Source organism: Cyrtonyx montezumae, unplaced genomic scaffold (genome assembly GCF_038088225.1).
Source record: "Cyrtonyx montezumae isolate F1298 unplaced genomic scaffold, pur_monq_1.0 scaffold_1, whole genome shotgun sequence".
In the NCBI taxonomy this organism is placed as follows: domain Eukaryota; kingdom Metazoa; phylum Chordata; class Aves; order Galliformes; family Odontophoridae; genus Cyrtonyx; species Cyrtonyx montezumae.
In genome coordinates this window covers 24,068,559-24,082,206 of record NW_027071825.1, presented here as the reverse complement: position 1 = coordinate 24,082,206, position 13,648 = coordinate 24,068,559, and the positions used below count along the sequence as shown (strand labels likewise).

The following is a 13,648-nucleotide window of genomic DNA, read 5'->3' as shown; positions in this document are numbered from 1 at the left end:
GGGGACAAAGTGGCGAGGCCAGACTCTTTTCAGCAGTGTGTGGGGACAGGACAAGGGGAAACGGACAGAAACTGCAGCACAGGAGGTTCTGCACGACTGTGTGCAAGGACTTCTTTACGGTGAGGGTGACGGAGCACTGGCACAGGCTGCACAGAGAGGTTGTGGGGTCTCCTTCTCTGAAGATATTCAAGACCCACCTGGACTCCTACCTGTGCGACCTGGTGTAGGGAACTGCTTTGGCAGGGGGGTTGGACTCGATGATCTCTGGAGGCCCCTTCCAACCCCGATGATTCTGTGATTCTGTGGCCGCAGTCCAGCTCCCCCTAGCCAAAGCGATGCTGCTTTGCTTAAAAAACCCATTTGCAGAGGTGCCTTCTCAGCACAGGAACCAGGCGAGTCGCTTTTGCAATCACAGCACACTTACTCATGAGCACAGGGGTGGGGAGGCCACATGTCGGACTGGGAGATGCATGTCAAACTGGTTTCTGGAGCTGTGGGGTGAGGACAGACAGCCACCTCCTGCTCTGGACGGCCCCATGCCAGGGAAACAGCAGCTCCTCGGTTGACTGGCCATCCCTTTCCCCCCCAGCCTCTTTCTTTCAGCTTTCCCTCGACAGAGCCTTCGTGATGGTTATGCAGGTGGTCTGCTTGTGCGCTTATAGACACTGAGGTTATCGGGGCCAGATTTGCTCAAACAGAGCCTGAGTGCTTCAGTTCTCGTGAGGCATCCCAGGAAAGCTTCACCAGGCTGGGAGTAAAGCAGGGAAAAGTCAAATGCTACCAGCGAGGCATTTCAGAAGGCTTTGGGCAGGTGGTACAAAGCCTTTATTTGCTCATTCCACTGACAACGGTTCTTACAGGTATGTGAAGAAGTATAAAGCTTTGCAGAGCTGTCCAGGGCTGAAAAAAAAGGAGGCACAACCAAGATGTAGGGAAGAAAGAAGGCAACCTTTTCTTTGATGCTGGAAATGATGAACATTTCCCACATGAAAACCTGCTGTTTCAGAGCAGGCTCATTTTGCTGCCTGATTTTTGTCTTGGAAGGGCCAGGCAGCATTTAGCTTTCCTCATGCTGGTGAGAGGCATCCAGCTGCAAAACTGGCCAGGGTGGATCTGATGAAACACTGTGTTGGGAAGCACCAGCTCATCAGAATCCAACCCATCTGCAGGAAAGCACAGGCTTTGCTGCATGCTTTATCAAGAGAATTCTTGCAGCATGCGTGTACACGCACAGGGCTGTGTGTGATCCCGTGCTAGCTGGCAGCTCACTGCTAAGAAGGTGCATTTGACGTGGATGAGATGTCAAATCTTTTCTGGGGGAGGAAGCTGTGTTGGTTTGAGTTTGAATTTTCAAAACTAGACATTGGTTTTGGTTTGTTGGTTTTATTTATTTATTTTTTTTTCTTTCAACCAAACGAAGGTTTTACAGCTGAAGGAAGAAGCAATAAAGCACAAATGGGTTTCAGATGCTTCTGTGTTGTTGGTTTGGTTGGGTTTTGTTATATATATATTTTTTTCCCTTCTTGTTTTCATTTTTAGTAAAAGTTGGTGAAGATTTTCAGCAGTGGTTGTAAGAGGAGGGTTAAGCCAGTGATAACTGGATGGGAAACGTCGGCCTGTGGCTAAACAGTCAGTGCTGCAGTGGGCAACAAGGGTTCACATGGTGGTTTATAAATAGGTTTTGTGAGCCTCATTTGTAGAAGCCTCTGGTGACGTAACTGAGAAGTGAGAAAGGGGCAGACAGCACCAAGTCTGTAAGGTGCAGGATGCTAGCTACACTCAGGGCTTATCTACTACTGAAAAGTGATTTTATACCTGGGTAAGGAGGTGCTGGATTGGCAAGAATCCTTGTCGTTACTTAATGAATTGGTGACAGGACTTAGTCTGGCCCCACCTGTGGGGTAAACAGAGGGAGATTCACTGTTGTGGTGGGTCAAAGAGGAGGTCAGGGGCACCCGTGTCCATGGCCAGAGAATCCATTCCAGGCATTAATTAGAAGGAACTTTCTCTGGCTACCTCACCCCATCACCATTCCTCATTATCCTTGTGCCCACAGGTGCCTTTTGTACCAAGGCACTAGGTCACACCACCAGCCCTGCAACGTGGGTAGAGGGTGAGGTGGCAAAGGAAGGTCCTTGCAAGAGGAAAGGGGCACGGGCATTTTATTTTGCACTTTCTCTTCATTGTGGAAAGAGGGATTCAACACAGAGAGGACCCCAAGTTGGATGGGCTTCGTCCAGAGCTCTGCGTGGAGTTCACCCAACTGACATGTGATTTTAACCCTGTGCTGGGCTGTAGGTGAACCCAGGCTCCTCTGCAAGAAGGAGTGCATCCCTCAGGGCATGGGGCAAAGCACCCAGCATCCCATGAGCAGGAGCCCAGCTCTGTCCTGGGTTTCCCCTGGACACCATGCAGCTCCATCTGCATAACTGGGCTGGAGAGAGCCACGGGCACTGTCCTTCTTTGGAAACAGCACAGGGCTCGGTGCAGGAGTATCAGAGAAGGAAAAAAAAAATGCAGGAAGGCGGACTACAATAGAAGGGTTGTCTGATAGGAAACCCCAGACAAATAAATGTGTTCTTTCCCCAGGAAACCGAAGCCAATTTTATAAAACATTGAAAGCTGCGGGGCCGCGTTTTTCCAAGGGAAATGGTTGCCTGAAGAAGCTGATAGCTGGGTGTGGGATGCTTTGGGGTTTTTTACTTTGTTTTTCTTTTTCTTTTTTCCCTTTGTATTCGGAGAGGTTGCTGGAGGGTCCGGGTCTTGGGGGTCCAGGAGAGGAGGGGGAAATCTCTGGCTCAGAGGGAGGGAAGGGAAACATTAAATCATTGGTGCAGCAGGGTGAGGGGGAATCCCAGGTCACCGGTGAAAGAAAAGATGTGTAGGGGATAGTGTTGCCTGTCTGGGGAGGGATAGACAAAGCTGGGGCACCTACACCCTTATCCATGCTCAGAGAAGCTGTGGGTGCCCCACCCCTGCATGTCCCCAGCCCTGGGAAGCCTGAGCTGGTGGGGGCAGGCAGAGGTTGGGGCTTCACGATCCTTAAGGTCCCTTCCAACCTAAGCCTTTCTATGAGTCTCTGATCTACCCTCGTGGAAGAAGTGTTTTAACCCTGGAAAATCCCCTTTGCTTTCTAGTAGGGTGCTGTGCTGTACGAACACGCTGCTGCGGTTTCCAGGGCAGGTACAGAGTGCTCTCAGAAGCTGGGGGAGCCACTTCCCCTCCTTCAGCTTTAGGTCTGCGTTGAGTCCTTTGTTTCACTTGCGTGTTGTGTTCGGTTGTGCTGAGTGGTTAGCTATGTTTCTGAGCTCTCTGACCCTGTCTTCCAACACGGATAACCCAGAGCAACTGGGAACCATGAAGGATTAGCTACTGACACCCAACTGCGGGAGGCTGAGACCACCTCTGTGTCGATCACTGATTTTTTTAGGGGGTGGGGAGGAAACATCAACCCCAAACAAACCTCTTCCTCCCTCTGAATGGCTCAGCTTTAGATAGGTTATCCCTGTTGGGAACTCTTTGCTTTGTCTGTCCTGGAGATGTTCTGGAGGTCCATTTTCACTTGGGGGAAGCTCTGCATGAAGGCTTTTTTTTTAATCTTTTCCCCTACCCCACTGCTGGCGTGGACATCTGCGTCCCAGGAGCAGCCCAACCCCCGACCAACAGAAGGCTCCGAGAGAAGGGACCAACAGCCAGCTGCCGTGCTCGGAGGACACGCTGATCTCTCCGGGAACGCTCTGCACTCCTTCGGCGCAGCTTGCCCCCCCAGCCCGGAGCACATTTGGTGACAAGCCGCAGGGCCGGCTGCCGGAGGGTCGGCGCCAGCGTGGAACAGGATCTGGGTAACCACATCCGCACTCGGCGACAGGTCGGGGGCCGAGCTGCGTGCCAGATGGCCGAGCCCAGCCTGCCGCCGCCGGGCTGCGATGGCAGGGGGACCCCGGGCGCTGCCGGGAAGCGACAAAAGGGACCTTCGCCCTCTCCGTTTCCGACAGCGCGAGGGAGGCAGAGCGAGAGGTGACTTCTCAGACGGAGATATCCATCGGGCCGTGGGCAGGCTGTGCCACGAGGCAGCAGCGCGAACTTCCCGGAGCTGATTGAAACGCCTATAAAAAATAAAAACTAAATCAGCCGCGTGCGCAGCCTCCGCGATTACTGTACCGTCCCACAAGCTGCTTCCTGCCCCGAGCCTCTTTTATCTCGCATTGTTTTGCTTTCCAGGTGGGGCTGCGGGCTCCCCGCTGCTCGGCCCCCCCGGGTTTCCTGCTCGCTGAGAGCCACCTTTGTCTGCCGGCCCTCCCCCCGCTATTTCGGGAACCGGCAGCTGAGCCGGAGGGCTGTGAATTGTTTGTCAGCTCCCTTCCAGCTCGCACGCAGAGAGGGGAGCGCCCGATCGCCGCCTGCCCGCCTGCGTCTCCCTTCGGGGCACTGCCCGTGGGGACTCGGGGACGCGTCACCTCCCCGCGTGGGAACGGGCGCAGCAGCGGCCCAACGGGCAGACAGGCACGGACAGACAGACAACAAAGCCACCCCGGGCGAGCGCTGACCTCAGAAGCTGCCATGTGACGCTGCCTCAAACTTACTAAGGCATGACATCAGCCTGGGAGGGAAAAGCAGGGCTGCCACCAAAATACCGCCCGGCTTAAAAGGGCCGAGCTGGGCCGGCCTCTCCCTGCCTTTCCCCTGCGTGGGCAAGCGGCCACCCTCAGCCCTGCTTCTGTGCACAGGGCCCTGGGGGGCACGCGTGTTTGTGAGTGCAAGCGGTGTCCGGGTGTACTCAGTCGTAGCTGTTCCTCTTGGCACGTACACTTCCCTGCTGCACAGCGTCCCCTCTCCAGGTGCTGCTGAGGATGGAGGACCGCGTTTTGAAGTGTGGCTGTCCCCGTGTCCCGCGGCCCTCGGGGAGCCGGCAGGCAGGCTGCGTCGGCTGGTGGGAAAGTCTCGTGTCATTGGGATGAGGCAGAGCAGCAGAACAGGTTGGTCAGCCTCCGTGGGCTCATCTTTACTCAGCAGGGTGCCCGCACCGTGCCTGCCCATGCTGAGCTTTCCCCGAGCTCCGCACCACTGCTTGACTCAGGCAGGTGGCATCAGATGCGTAATGCATCATTTCTTCTCACTTGGGGTCATCTGCTGAGCACCGAGGGGGCACCCAGCACGCTGCCACGAAGAATTCCCTGTTGTTTTCCAGGGACCTGAGCTCACTTCACGTGCGGACGGTCACCAGTGGCACACAGCCATGGGTGAGGAGCTGCCACTGCGGTCCCAAAGACAGCACAGAGCTGCCCGGGCCGGTCGGGCTGAGCAGAGGGCTGGCCCTGAGCACGGAGCAGGTTGGGCAGGTCGGGAACGCTGAGGACAGCGGTGCTTGGTTCCCATCAGCAGGGTGGGAGGGAAAGCCCTGCTCTGCCCCAGGGTGTTCTCTGCAGCCCAGAGAGGCTGCATTTGGAGGGCGGTGCTCAGCCCTGGCTGACTGAAGCCCGATGGAGACGGCAGCCCCTGCACCCCGTGTCCTGCTCCCTACTGTGGCTCTTGTTTTGGGTGAGAAAGCGAGAAGTGGGAAGGCAGCGTGCTGTCACGTGCCAGACAGGAAGCCAGCAGACAGAAAGTGATACCTGGGGTTCCACTTCCTTCATGCTGGGCCGTCCTTTCACTTCTTGTCCTTGCCCCCATTGCAGGCAGTGGCTGCTCCCTTGGAGCTTGGATGGGGTGGGGAGATGGAGGCAAGAGTTGTTCTCGCTTTTTTTTGTTTGTTTGTTTGTTTGTTTTACCTCTAGAAATATTTCAATCAAATTCCTAATCTGGGAAAAAAGAAAAAAAAAAAAAAGCGAATCCAACCCCAATAAAAATAAATGAAATGAATTAAAATAAAAAACATCAAAGACAGCTGCCCCTTGTGTGCTGTGCGATGGGAAGCGTGGAGCCGCGCGGAGGAAAGCTTCCCGAAGTGTCTTATCGGCAGAAATGAGCGGCCGAAGACACCCCTCTCGCCTACCGCTCTGGGTGGGCCCCACCAGCCGCGCGCCGGCGTTGCCGCTTTAAGAGCCCTCTCCGCGGGGCGAGCATTCGAACGCGTTCCCCGGGCTCGCCATTGGTCGGCGCGCCGGCGGTCGGAGCTGCCGGCGGGGCGCTCTGATTGGTCGGCGCAGGGGCGGTATAAAGCGAAGCGTGGCGCGTGGGCCCCGCTCAGTCGGCGGCGAGAGCTGAGAGCGAGCCGGTCTGTGGCGACGGCGGCGGAGCGGGGCGGAACGACTCGACCGGAGCTCAGCCCCCCCCCGGCCTCACGCAACCATCTGCGGCCCACCCATGGAGTTCAAGCTGGAAGCGCACCGCATCGTCAGCATCTCGCTGGGCAAGATCTACAGCGCGCGGGGCCAGCGCGGAGGCCTGAAGCTGCACAAGAACCTCCTGGTGTCGCTGGTGCTGCGCAGCGCCCGCCAGGTCTACCTGAGCGAGCCGGGCTGTCCGCCCGAGCCTCCCCCCGCAGCCTGCGGGCCGCCCGCTGAGCCCCCGCCTCCTTGCCCCGCCGCCCCTCCCGTCGCTTGGGCTCCCGCCGAGCCGGAGTCGCCGAGGTTCGGCCCTCGGCTTCCCGACGCGGACTGCGGGAGCTCCCGGCCGACTCATCGCTGCTCGTGGGGCGGCTGCCGCTGCGGGCAGGGCGCTGATGTCCCCCGCGAAGGGCGGCGTTGCTCCGTGCCCCCTCTGTGCCCCCGCAAACGGAGCTCCGCGGAGATGGAGCAGCAGGGCTCGCCGCTGAAGAAGCCGCGCCGAGAGGCGGAGGAATCGCCGCCCCCGCAGGGCGAGCAGGAGGACATGGAGACGGGCAACGTGGCCAGCCTCATCAGCATCTTCGGCTCCAGCTTCTCGGGACTGCTCAGCAAGGAGCCCCGGGGCCGCCGGCGGCCGAGCTGTGACGGCGGCGAGGAGGCGACCGCGGAGCCGGGGCAGATCTGCTGCGACGAACGGGTGCTGCGGACCCTCAACCCGTGGAGCACGGCCATCGTGGCTTTCTGACGCGCAGGATTACGCTCCGCGAGGAGGGGCACGGACAGACCCGGAGCTGCCCCCCTCCTCCTCCTCGTTCTTCCTCCTCCTTTCTCCCCCCGTCCCCGCGCCGCACGGAAGAGCCGCGGGCAGCAGCACTTCCCCTTCGCCGGGCCCCGACCGTCGTCAGCTGCCCTGGGAGCGGCCCGGCCCGGAATTCCCCTTCCCGGCCGCTCCCCTCTCTGCCCGGCCCCGAGGGTGGGGGCTTCCCTGGTTTCGTCGACGCCCGGGTCGCTCTCAGCTTGGGATATTTTTAAGCTTGGAAAGTATTAAATTTATTAAATAAAGTGTTTATTTTGGAAAGGTTTAGGTCGGAACTGTTACACGGTGCTTTTTAAAAGTGTTTATTTGAAAGAAACAGAAGTTTACAGACGCTCCGATGGGAAGTCCTCGTGAGCTAGTTTATGCTCGGGAACCCCTCCCCGGTCTTTGTTGTATAAAGGCTTGGGGTTCCCGTGGGGGGTGGGAGGGGGTCGGGTGGGGTTTGTACAGTGTTCTCCTTTGGTGATGTATCTCGTTTTGTATAAAATGTAATGCTACGTGTGTGACACGTATTAAATATTTTCAACTGTAGCAGCCGAGTCTGTGTCTGTGCCCCAGCGGCTCGGGGGAGGGCTGGGGGACGGCAGCCAGACCTTTTCCCCCTCACCTCTTCGCCTCGGGTGGGGAGTGGGGAAGGAAGGAGGGGGTTGAGTTGGGGTCCTGCCCTGTGCCCGTCGTGCCAGCCCGCTCCCGGCCCACTGGGTCAAGGGCTGCGGCTCAAAGTCCTGTGCTGGGGTGTGTGAGCTGGCTCTTGCAGGCACGGGCTGCTTGTTTGGCTGCCAGCAGTCATTCTCTGTGCCTCCTGTTTGCTGTTACTCGTAGAGTGGTTATGATGAGCGCTGGGGCTTTTTTTTTTCTTCTTTCCACTATCAGTAGGAACTGGGTTAAAGTTCCTACTCGCATGGGTGGGGAGGAAAGCTTGGCCTGTGCTTCACAGCCGCTGCCGAGCACCCTAGGGCGTTGTAATTAGATTGAATTGTGGGGGAATTTTTATACATTTTTTTTTCTGCTTCTCGCTGGGAGATTCACCAGAGGCTCCTCTGCTCCTAATTAGTGAACTCTCCCACTGAGGACTGCCACTCATGCAAGCAGAGAAGCAGCCTGCTGCGTGTGCTGGGAGACGCGGCCCAAACGTTGGGGTGGGAGAGCTGGCGAGCGGGAGGTGCTGTTAATTCTCTTAAAAAATTACGCTTGATGTCAGTGCTGGGGGAGAAGGAGGTGCTCTGGGACTGCTCCACCTTCCAGAGGAGTTGTGCAACAGCCGGACTGCTGGCAAATGCCACGCTGCTGCGGCTCCTCCTGGCTGGGTGACCTCCGCCGAGCTCCGGCTTCTCGCTCATCAGCTGACACGCGGTGTCCCCGAAGGACCCAGGCTGGCTCTCCGTGGGCTGCTGGAGCCCCGTCCTTCTGGGAGAAGCAGCACCTTCACATTTAGGGGTTAAACCCCGCAGCCCAGCTCGCTGCCGGCAGCTGGGCTGGGTTGGGGGTGGGGTGGGGGGGCATCGGAGAGTAGCGGGCTGCCGCTCCCAGGGCTGCGGTGACCCCGCTGGCCTCGGGGGAGGGCGGCAGCAGCTCCCTGCCGTGCCCCAATTGTTCCGGAGATATTTTGCATAACTGGCAGCAGGGCTTAGGAAACCGCTCCGGGGGAGAGCTGGAGCAGCCCGCTGTTCTCAGGGGGTGCTCGGGGGGTCCCAAGGTCTGCCTTTCCTCCTCCTTCCCGGCGTCTTTGCTTGTTCCTGTGATAGCACTGACATAAGCAGGGGCCGTTGTCCTTCTGTTCCATTGCTTCGGTCCTTGGAGTATCCCCTTCCCACGGTGCTGACTTCAGAAGTGAGGGAGATGGGGTGGGAAAGGACGGAGCCGCAGGCTGGGGAGGGGCTGGCAGCCCAGACGCACCTCCGTGCCAGTGCTGCTGATGGAAGTAGTGCAAAAATAAGCCAGATAAAAATAAAACCTTCCATCACTTGGAAGAGAGGGTGACTCCTATGGAAACACAGGGCCATGACGGGTGTGATCTAATGGCAAGATGGCAGGTCCTCACCTCCTGGAACAACAGCGGGGCTGTTGGGGAGTGATTCCTCAACGTGGTCTGGAGCAGAGCGGGCTGCTTTGGGCTCGGGTGCTGTCCCAAGGCTCTAATAAAAGGTCTGAACCCACACATCCCGGGATGGCTTGACCTCTGAGAGGGTGTGAGGGTAGAGGGGGCTCCCAAGGGTCCTACCCGGTGTCCCCAACAAGTGCTCCATCCCGGTGCACCCTGTCCCGGCCTCCGTCCGTCTCTCCCAGGCAGGGGAGGAGGGGGCAGGCTGCGGGCTGCAGCATCCTGCGGGGCTGTGTCAGCGCTCAGGAATCTGGGAGCTGCTGGGAAGGAGGGAGGGAGGAGGAGGGAGGTCGGGAGGGAGGCCAGCGCCTCGGGGCTGCGCTGCTGGGGCCTCTCCCAGCAGGGGAATGGGGGGCACCGCATGGAGGGGGCTGCTGGGTGGATGGGGAAGGGCAAATCCAGGCCCGCAGGGGTCCCAGAGGCAGGGGAGGGGAGTTAGGGGGGGGAGTTAGGGGTTAGGGGATGAATGCAAACAGCTTCCTTCTGGTTGCAGTTGCTGATTATGTGAAAACCCCACAGGCCCCCCTGGCTGGGTGAGGCCTGCCCAATGAGAGCGGTAATGAAACACAGAGCTGCTGGGGAGTGCTCCTTCTGGCTCCCAGCTGAGCGATATGTTGGTTTGGAGAGCTGGGGCTGGGCACGCCTGGGATGCAGGATGCTCTGGTGTGTCACCCCACGTCCTGTTCCCCGTTCTGTGCCTCTTCCTAGGGAAAGGCCCTTCTCCTCCTCCTCCTCCTGTTCCTCATCTCCGACCTCAGACTGTGGCCCTGGGGCTCAACATCAGCCCAGGACAGATCAAGGCACATCCAGCCCCAAGCTGAGCTCTGTACAGGCAGGCACAGGAAGGAGCCTGACTCCCACGGAGGTGCTCCCCCACTGCTTTTCCTGGCACTGAGGGCACAGAGCTCACTGGGAACCACCTGCAGGAGGCTCACAGCTGCAGGCAGGAGGGGAAAGGGGAGTGAGGAGGGAAATAGAGGAGCAGATGGGGCAGGCAGGAAGGACACGGAGCGTGGCTGGGAGAGGCAGGAAGGGTGGGAGGGCAGGAAGGAGGGGAGCGGGAGCCCCCAGTGCTGTACCCCCATCCCTCACCAGGCTGGGCCCCCGCTGGGGTTTTGTCAGCAGCACACAGGAGGAAGTGGCTGCGTGAGCAACAGGGGACAGAAATCCCCAGCGGGCTCTGACAAGAGTGGGTGGCAGATCTACTCTGCCCTTTGAGCTGCCCTCGCACGTGGCCACCTTCTCCTGTTTAATTTAACTGGGACAGTACTGAACCCCCACGTGCCTGACCCCACTGACTCCAGGACTGTGCCTGACCTGAGGCCTTGGCATGGAGCTGCGTACTGAGGAAGGATGAATGGACGAAAGGACAGATGGACAAGGCTCACATGGCTCTCACATCCTTCTTCCTCTGGGAGAGCAGCAGCAGATGCATCTCCAGGGTGCTCGGCCATGCACAGTGCCTTGTGCCTGGGAACATCCATCCAACTGCCCCCAGGGAGCTCCAGCACCCTGGCAGCCACCCCTCTGGGCCTCAGCATTTGCTCCAGGATGAGAAGAGTCCAAGCTCGCATCAGAGGGGTCACCCTCCCTTCCAAGCATCACCTCCCTGTGCAGCACAACATCCTCCTGCTGCCTGCTTCTCACTTTGAGACTAGGAAAGGAGCTGCGGGTCTGGAAGCAGGCTGCGAGCAGCCAGCCTCCTCCTTTCCTTGTGCAGCAAAGCCCTCTCGTGGAGGCCCGCAGAAGCTTGCCAACCAGGAGCTGCCCCTGCGCAGCCACGCTGCACCCGGAGGGTCTGCAAGCACAGCCCTCCCTCCCGACAGATGGAGGAGATGTTGCAGGGTGCTGGGTGGCTGCGTGTCACTCGGCATGCCCTGCCATCACCAGGTGACACCCAGCCCCTGCGTCCCACAGCGTATCCACACCGTGGCCAGCTGCGATGTGCATCACTTGCTACGATGGTGCCACTTAATGCTCCCCCAGCCTGGGCCACCTGCTCACACAAAAGCTGTGGAGCTGTTTCCCTCTCTAGATCTAGTAGAGAGGAGCCATCAGCTCACCTGCACGCTTGGCCAGTTGGACGAGGAGCTGAGTGGCCTCACCTGGGGCTTCCACCCACCTGCTGCCCATGGGTATGTAAGCTCAGCTCCTGTTTCCCTTAGCTGGGTTGAGCTGCTTTTTCTGTGTTTGTGGTGGCAGAAGGAGGCTCCTGCTGCAATGATGTCCCTGTTACAGCATCAGCGAGGGGTCCTTGTATGCGGTCAGCGTCTCTGTGCACTGCCCAGGTACTCCTTTTTATCCCCAGTAGGTTTAGTTCCCCACCTTGGCTATGTGGTTAAGTAATTTCCCTGCACTTGTAGTGATCTAGCATTGTGCTGCTTGCATGTAAATGGTATGGTTGCCACCTCCTCGCCTAGGGACTGATGGCAGCCTGTGTCAACATCTGGTGTTCCTGCTGACATAGCACCAGCCCTCTGGTTGCCAGCCCTCAGCTTTGAGGCTGAAAGTAGGACTTGGGGTCTCCAGGAGCAGTTGTGGGGTAGCAGGGGCTGGGTATGTGCTGGTGCTGTGGGGTACTGCTGTGGGTGCTTTAAAAAAGAAAAAGCAAAACCAATCTGAGCTCATAGCATAGCAGATAATTCAAGGAAAACAGGAGCCTAGAGGGCTGTTAAGTGACAGTGATGGTAGGGCAGTGTTTCAGGGAGCATCTCTAGGGGCTTGCCTTGTTCCTAAGCACGTGTTGGTGGGGAGAGAGCCCTGTGCTGGGCTTTGGCATTTCCTGAGTACTCCTTTGCTTCATTGTTTGGATGGAGCAGGCTCGTGTCCATGGGGATGCCTCTTCCCAGCTGTGTGTGGCCGTTCTGTGCTCAGCTCCCTGCAGCCCTCACTCTCAATTAGCCTTGTTAGGATGAGTCCTGGAGGTTAATTACATATCGTACCTGAAACAACAGATCTATTGTTCTAACCTCGCAAGGAGTTCAGCGCTGCTGTTTGTTGGCTGTTGCAATGCAGAGAGCAGAGCTGCACTGAGCTCCATGTGCCCGCTCCCCATAGAGCTGGGACGTTGCCCCTGTCCCACAGGGCAGAGTCCCGTTGCTCCCCATCCCACAGAGCTGTGTCTGAGCTCTACAGCCTCACCCTGCTGCCATGGGGGTCTCAGAGCTGTGTGTCCACGCTGTTACCGTCAATCTGATGTAGCCCCACATGTCCCAACCCCTGCAAAGATGATGTTGATCTCAGCCTTGGTGCATGTCGAGGTGTTTGGTGATTAGAAATGAGGAGTGAACATGTCCCTTTGGTGCTCGTTGCAGAACAGAGGAGGGGAAATGGATGCTCCCCTCGGGCTTCTCCGAGAGGAGAACAGCAGGATGGGGGGAGCCAGGGGAGGAAGTGATTCATACCTTTAAGTCTCCCTCCAGTTCTGATGATCACCTTTCGCTTGAGCTGCTTAGAGGCCCCAGCTGTGATGAGCACAGCCCAAGTGGGCGATGAGCATCCTCGCTGTGTGGAAAATGAGGCGTGCAGGAGAGGCGGTGCCCGCAGCCTTCCATGCCCTGGGGGCAGCGGGGGGTGGGCCGTGGGGCACAGACCCTGGGGCTGTCCTCCCAGGGAGTGGGCAGTGATGCAGTGAGCAAGCTGTCTGCGGATGGACGAGCAGACGGACGGGTGGACAGACTGATGGACACTTGTGCTGCTTGGGTGCCATCAGCTCTGTGCTTTTGGTGCCTCGTTGAGCCAGGGTTTGCGAGCAGTTTCCCAGCAACAGCTGCTCCCTGCCTTCCCCAAAGCGAAGCTGTCCGCTGTCCCCTCCTCTGACAGCTCTGCATCCCGTGGCTGTTTGCTGTGCATTGCCACATTGCTGCCCCAGTGGGGTGACAATCTGTGCTGCCCTACACCACGGTGACACTGCTGTTGGGTCCCAGCCACCTGGACAAGCCACACGTGGGGTGAGACCCACGTATAGAGAGCCACCAGCAGCACACTCCCACCTTTCTGGCAGTTTGATGGGAGAGAAAGAACATTTTTGGTGCAGGGGACAGACTGCTCAGTGTCTGGGATGGAGACGATCTGCACCAGGAGGGGAGAGATGCCAAAAAAGCATTCAGTGCTCTATTTCCCTGTTGCTCATACACGTCTCTGGTGCTCCCCTGCAGCGAGCTGCCCGCCCGCCCTGCCTGCTGGCAGGAGGCTCCTGTTTGGATCTGTTTGTGTGCTGTTTTGCTAATATTGCTGCTTATTGCACGTTGGAGCTGTGCCATGCAGCCTGGGGTTTGGGGGGCTGCCAGCCCCACTGTGGGCTGTGTGCTGAGGTAGCCATATTCTTACCCACCCCAGCTCTGTTTGGGGCAAGTGTGAGCTTTCCTGGGGTCAGGACAAGGGGAAATGGGGAAATCGGGGCGGGCAGTGAGCCACGCTGTGTCCTGTGCCTTGCTTTGGTTCTGGAAAACACTCCTTGCTATG

The 13,648-nt window shown here is 58.3% G+C and overlaps 1 protein-coding gene across 1 annotated transcript; it reads left to right on the top strand.

Annotated features, from left to right (window-relative positions):
* Nucleotides 1-6,195: 6,195 nt before the first annotated feature.
* Nucleotides 6,196-7,290, top strand: IER5 (immediate early response 5). Its single transcript, XM_065746759.1, has one exon. It carries the CDS (start codon nt 6,304-6,306, stop codon nt 7,009-7,011), a length of 708 nt encoding a protein of 235 aa, XP_065602831.1. The 5' UTR covers nt 6,196-6,303; the 3' UTR covers nt 7,012-7,290.
* Nucleotides 7,291-13,648: the final 6,358 nt, after the last annotated feature.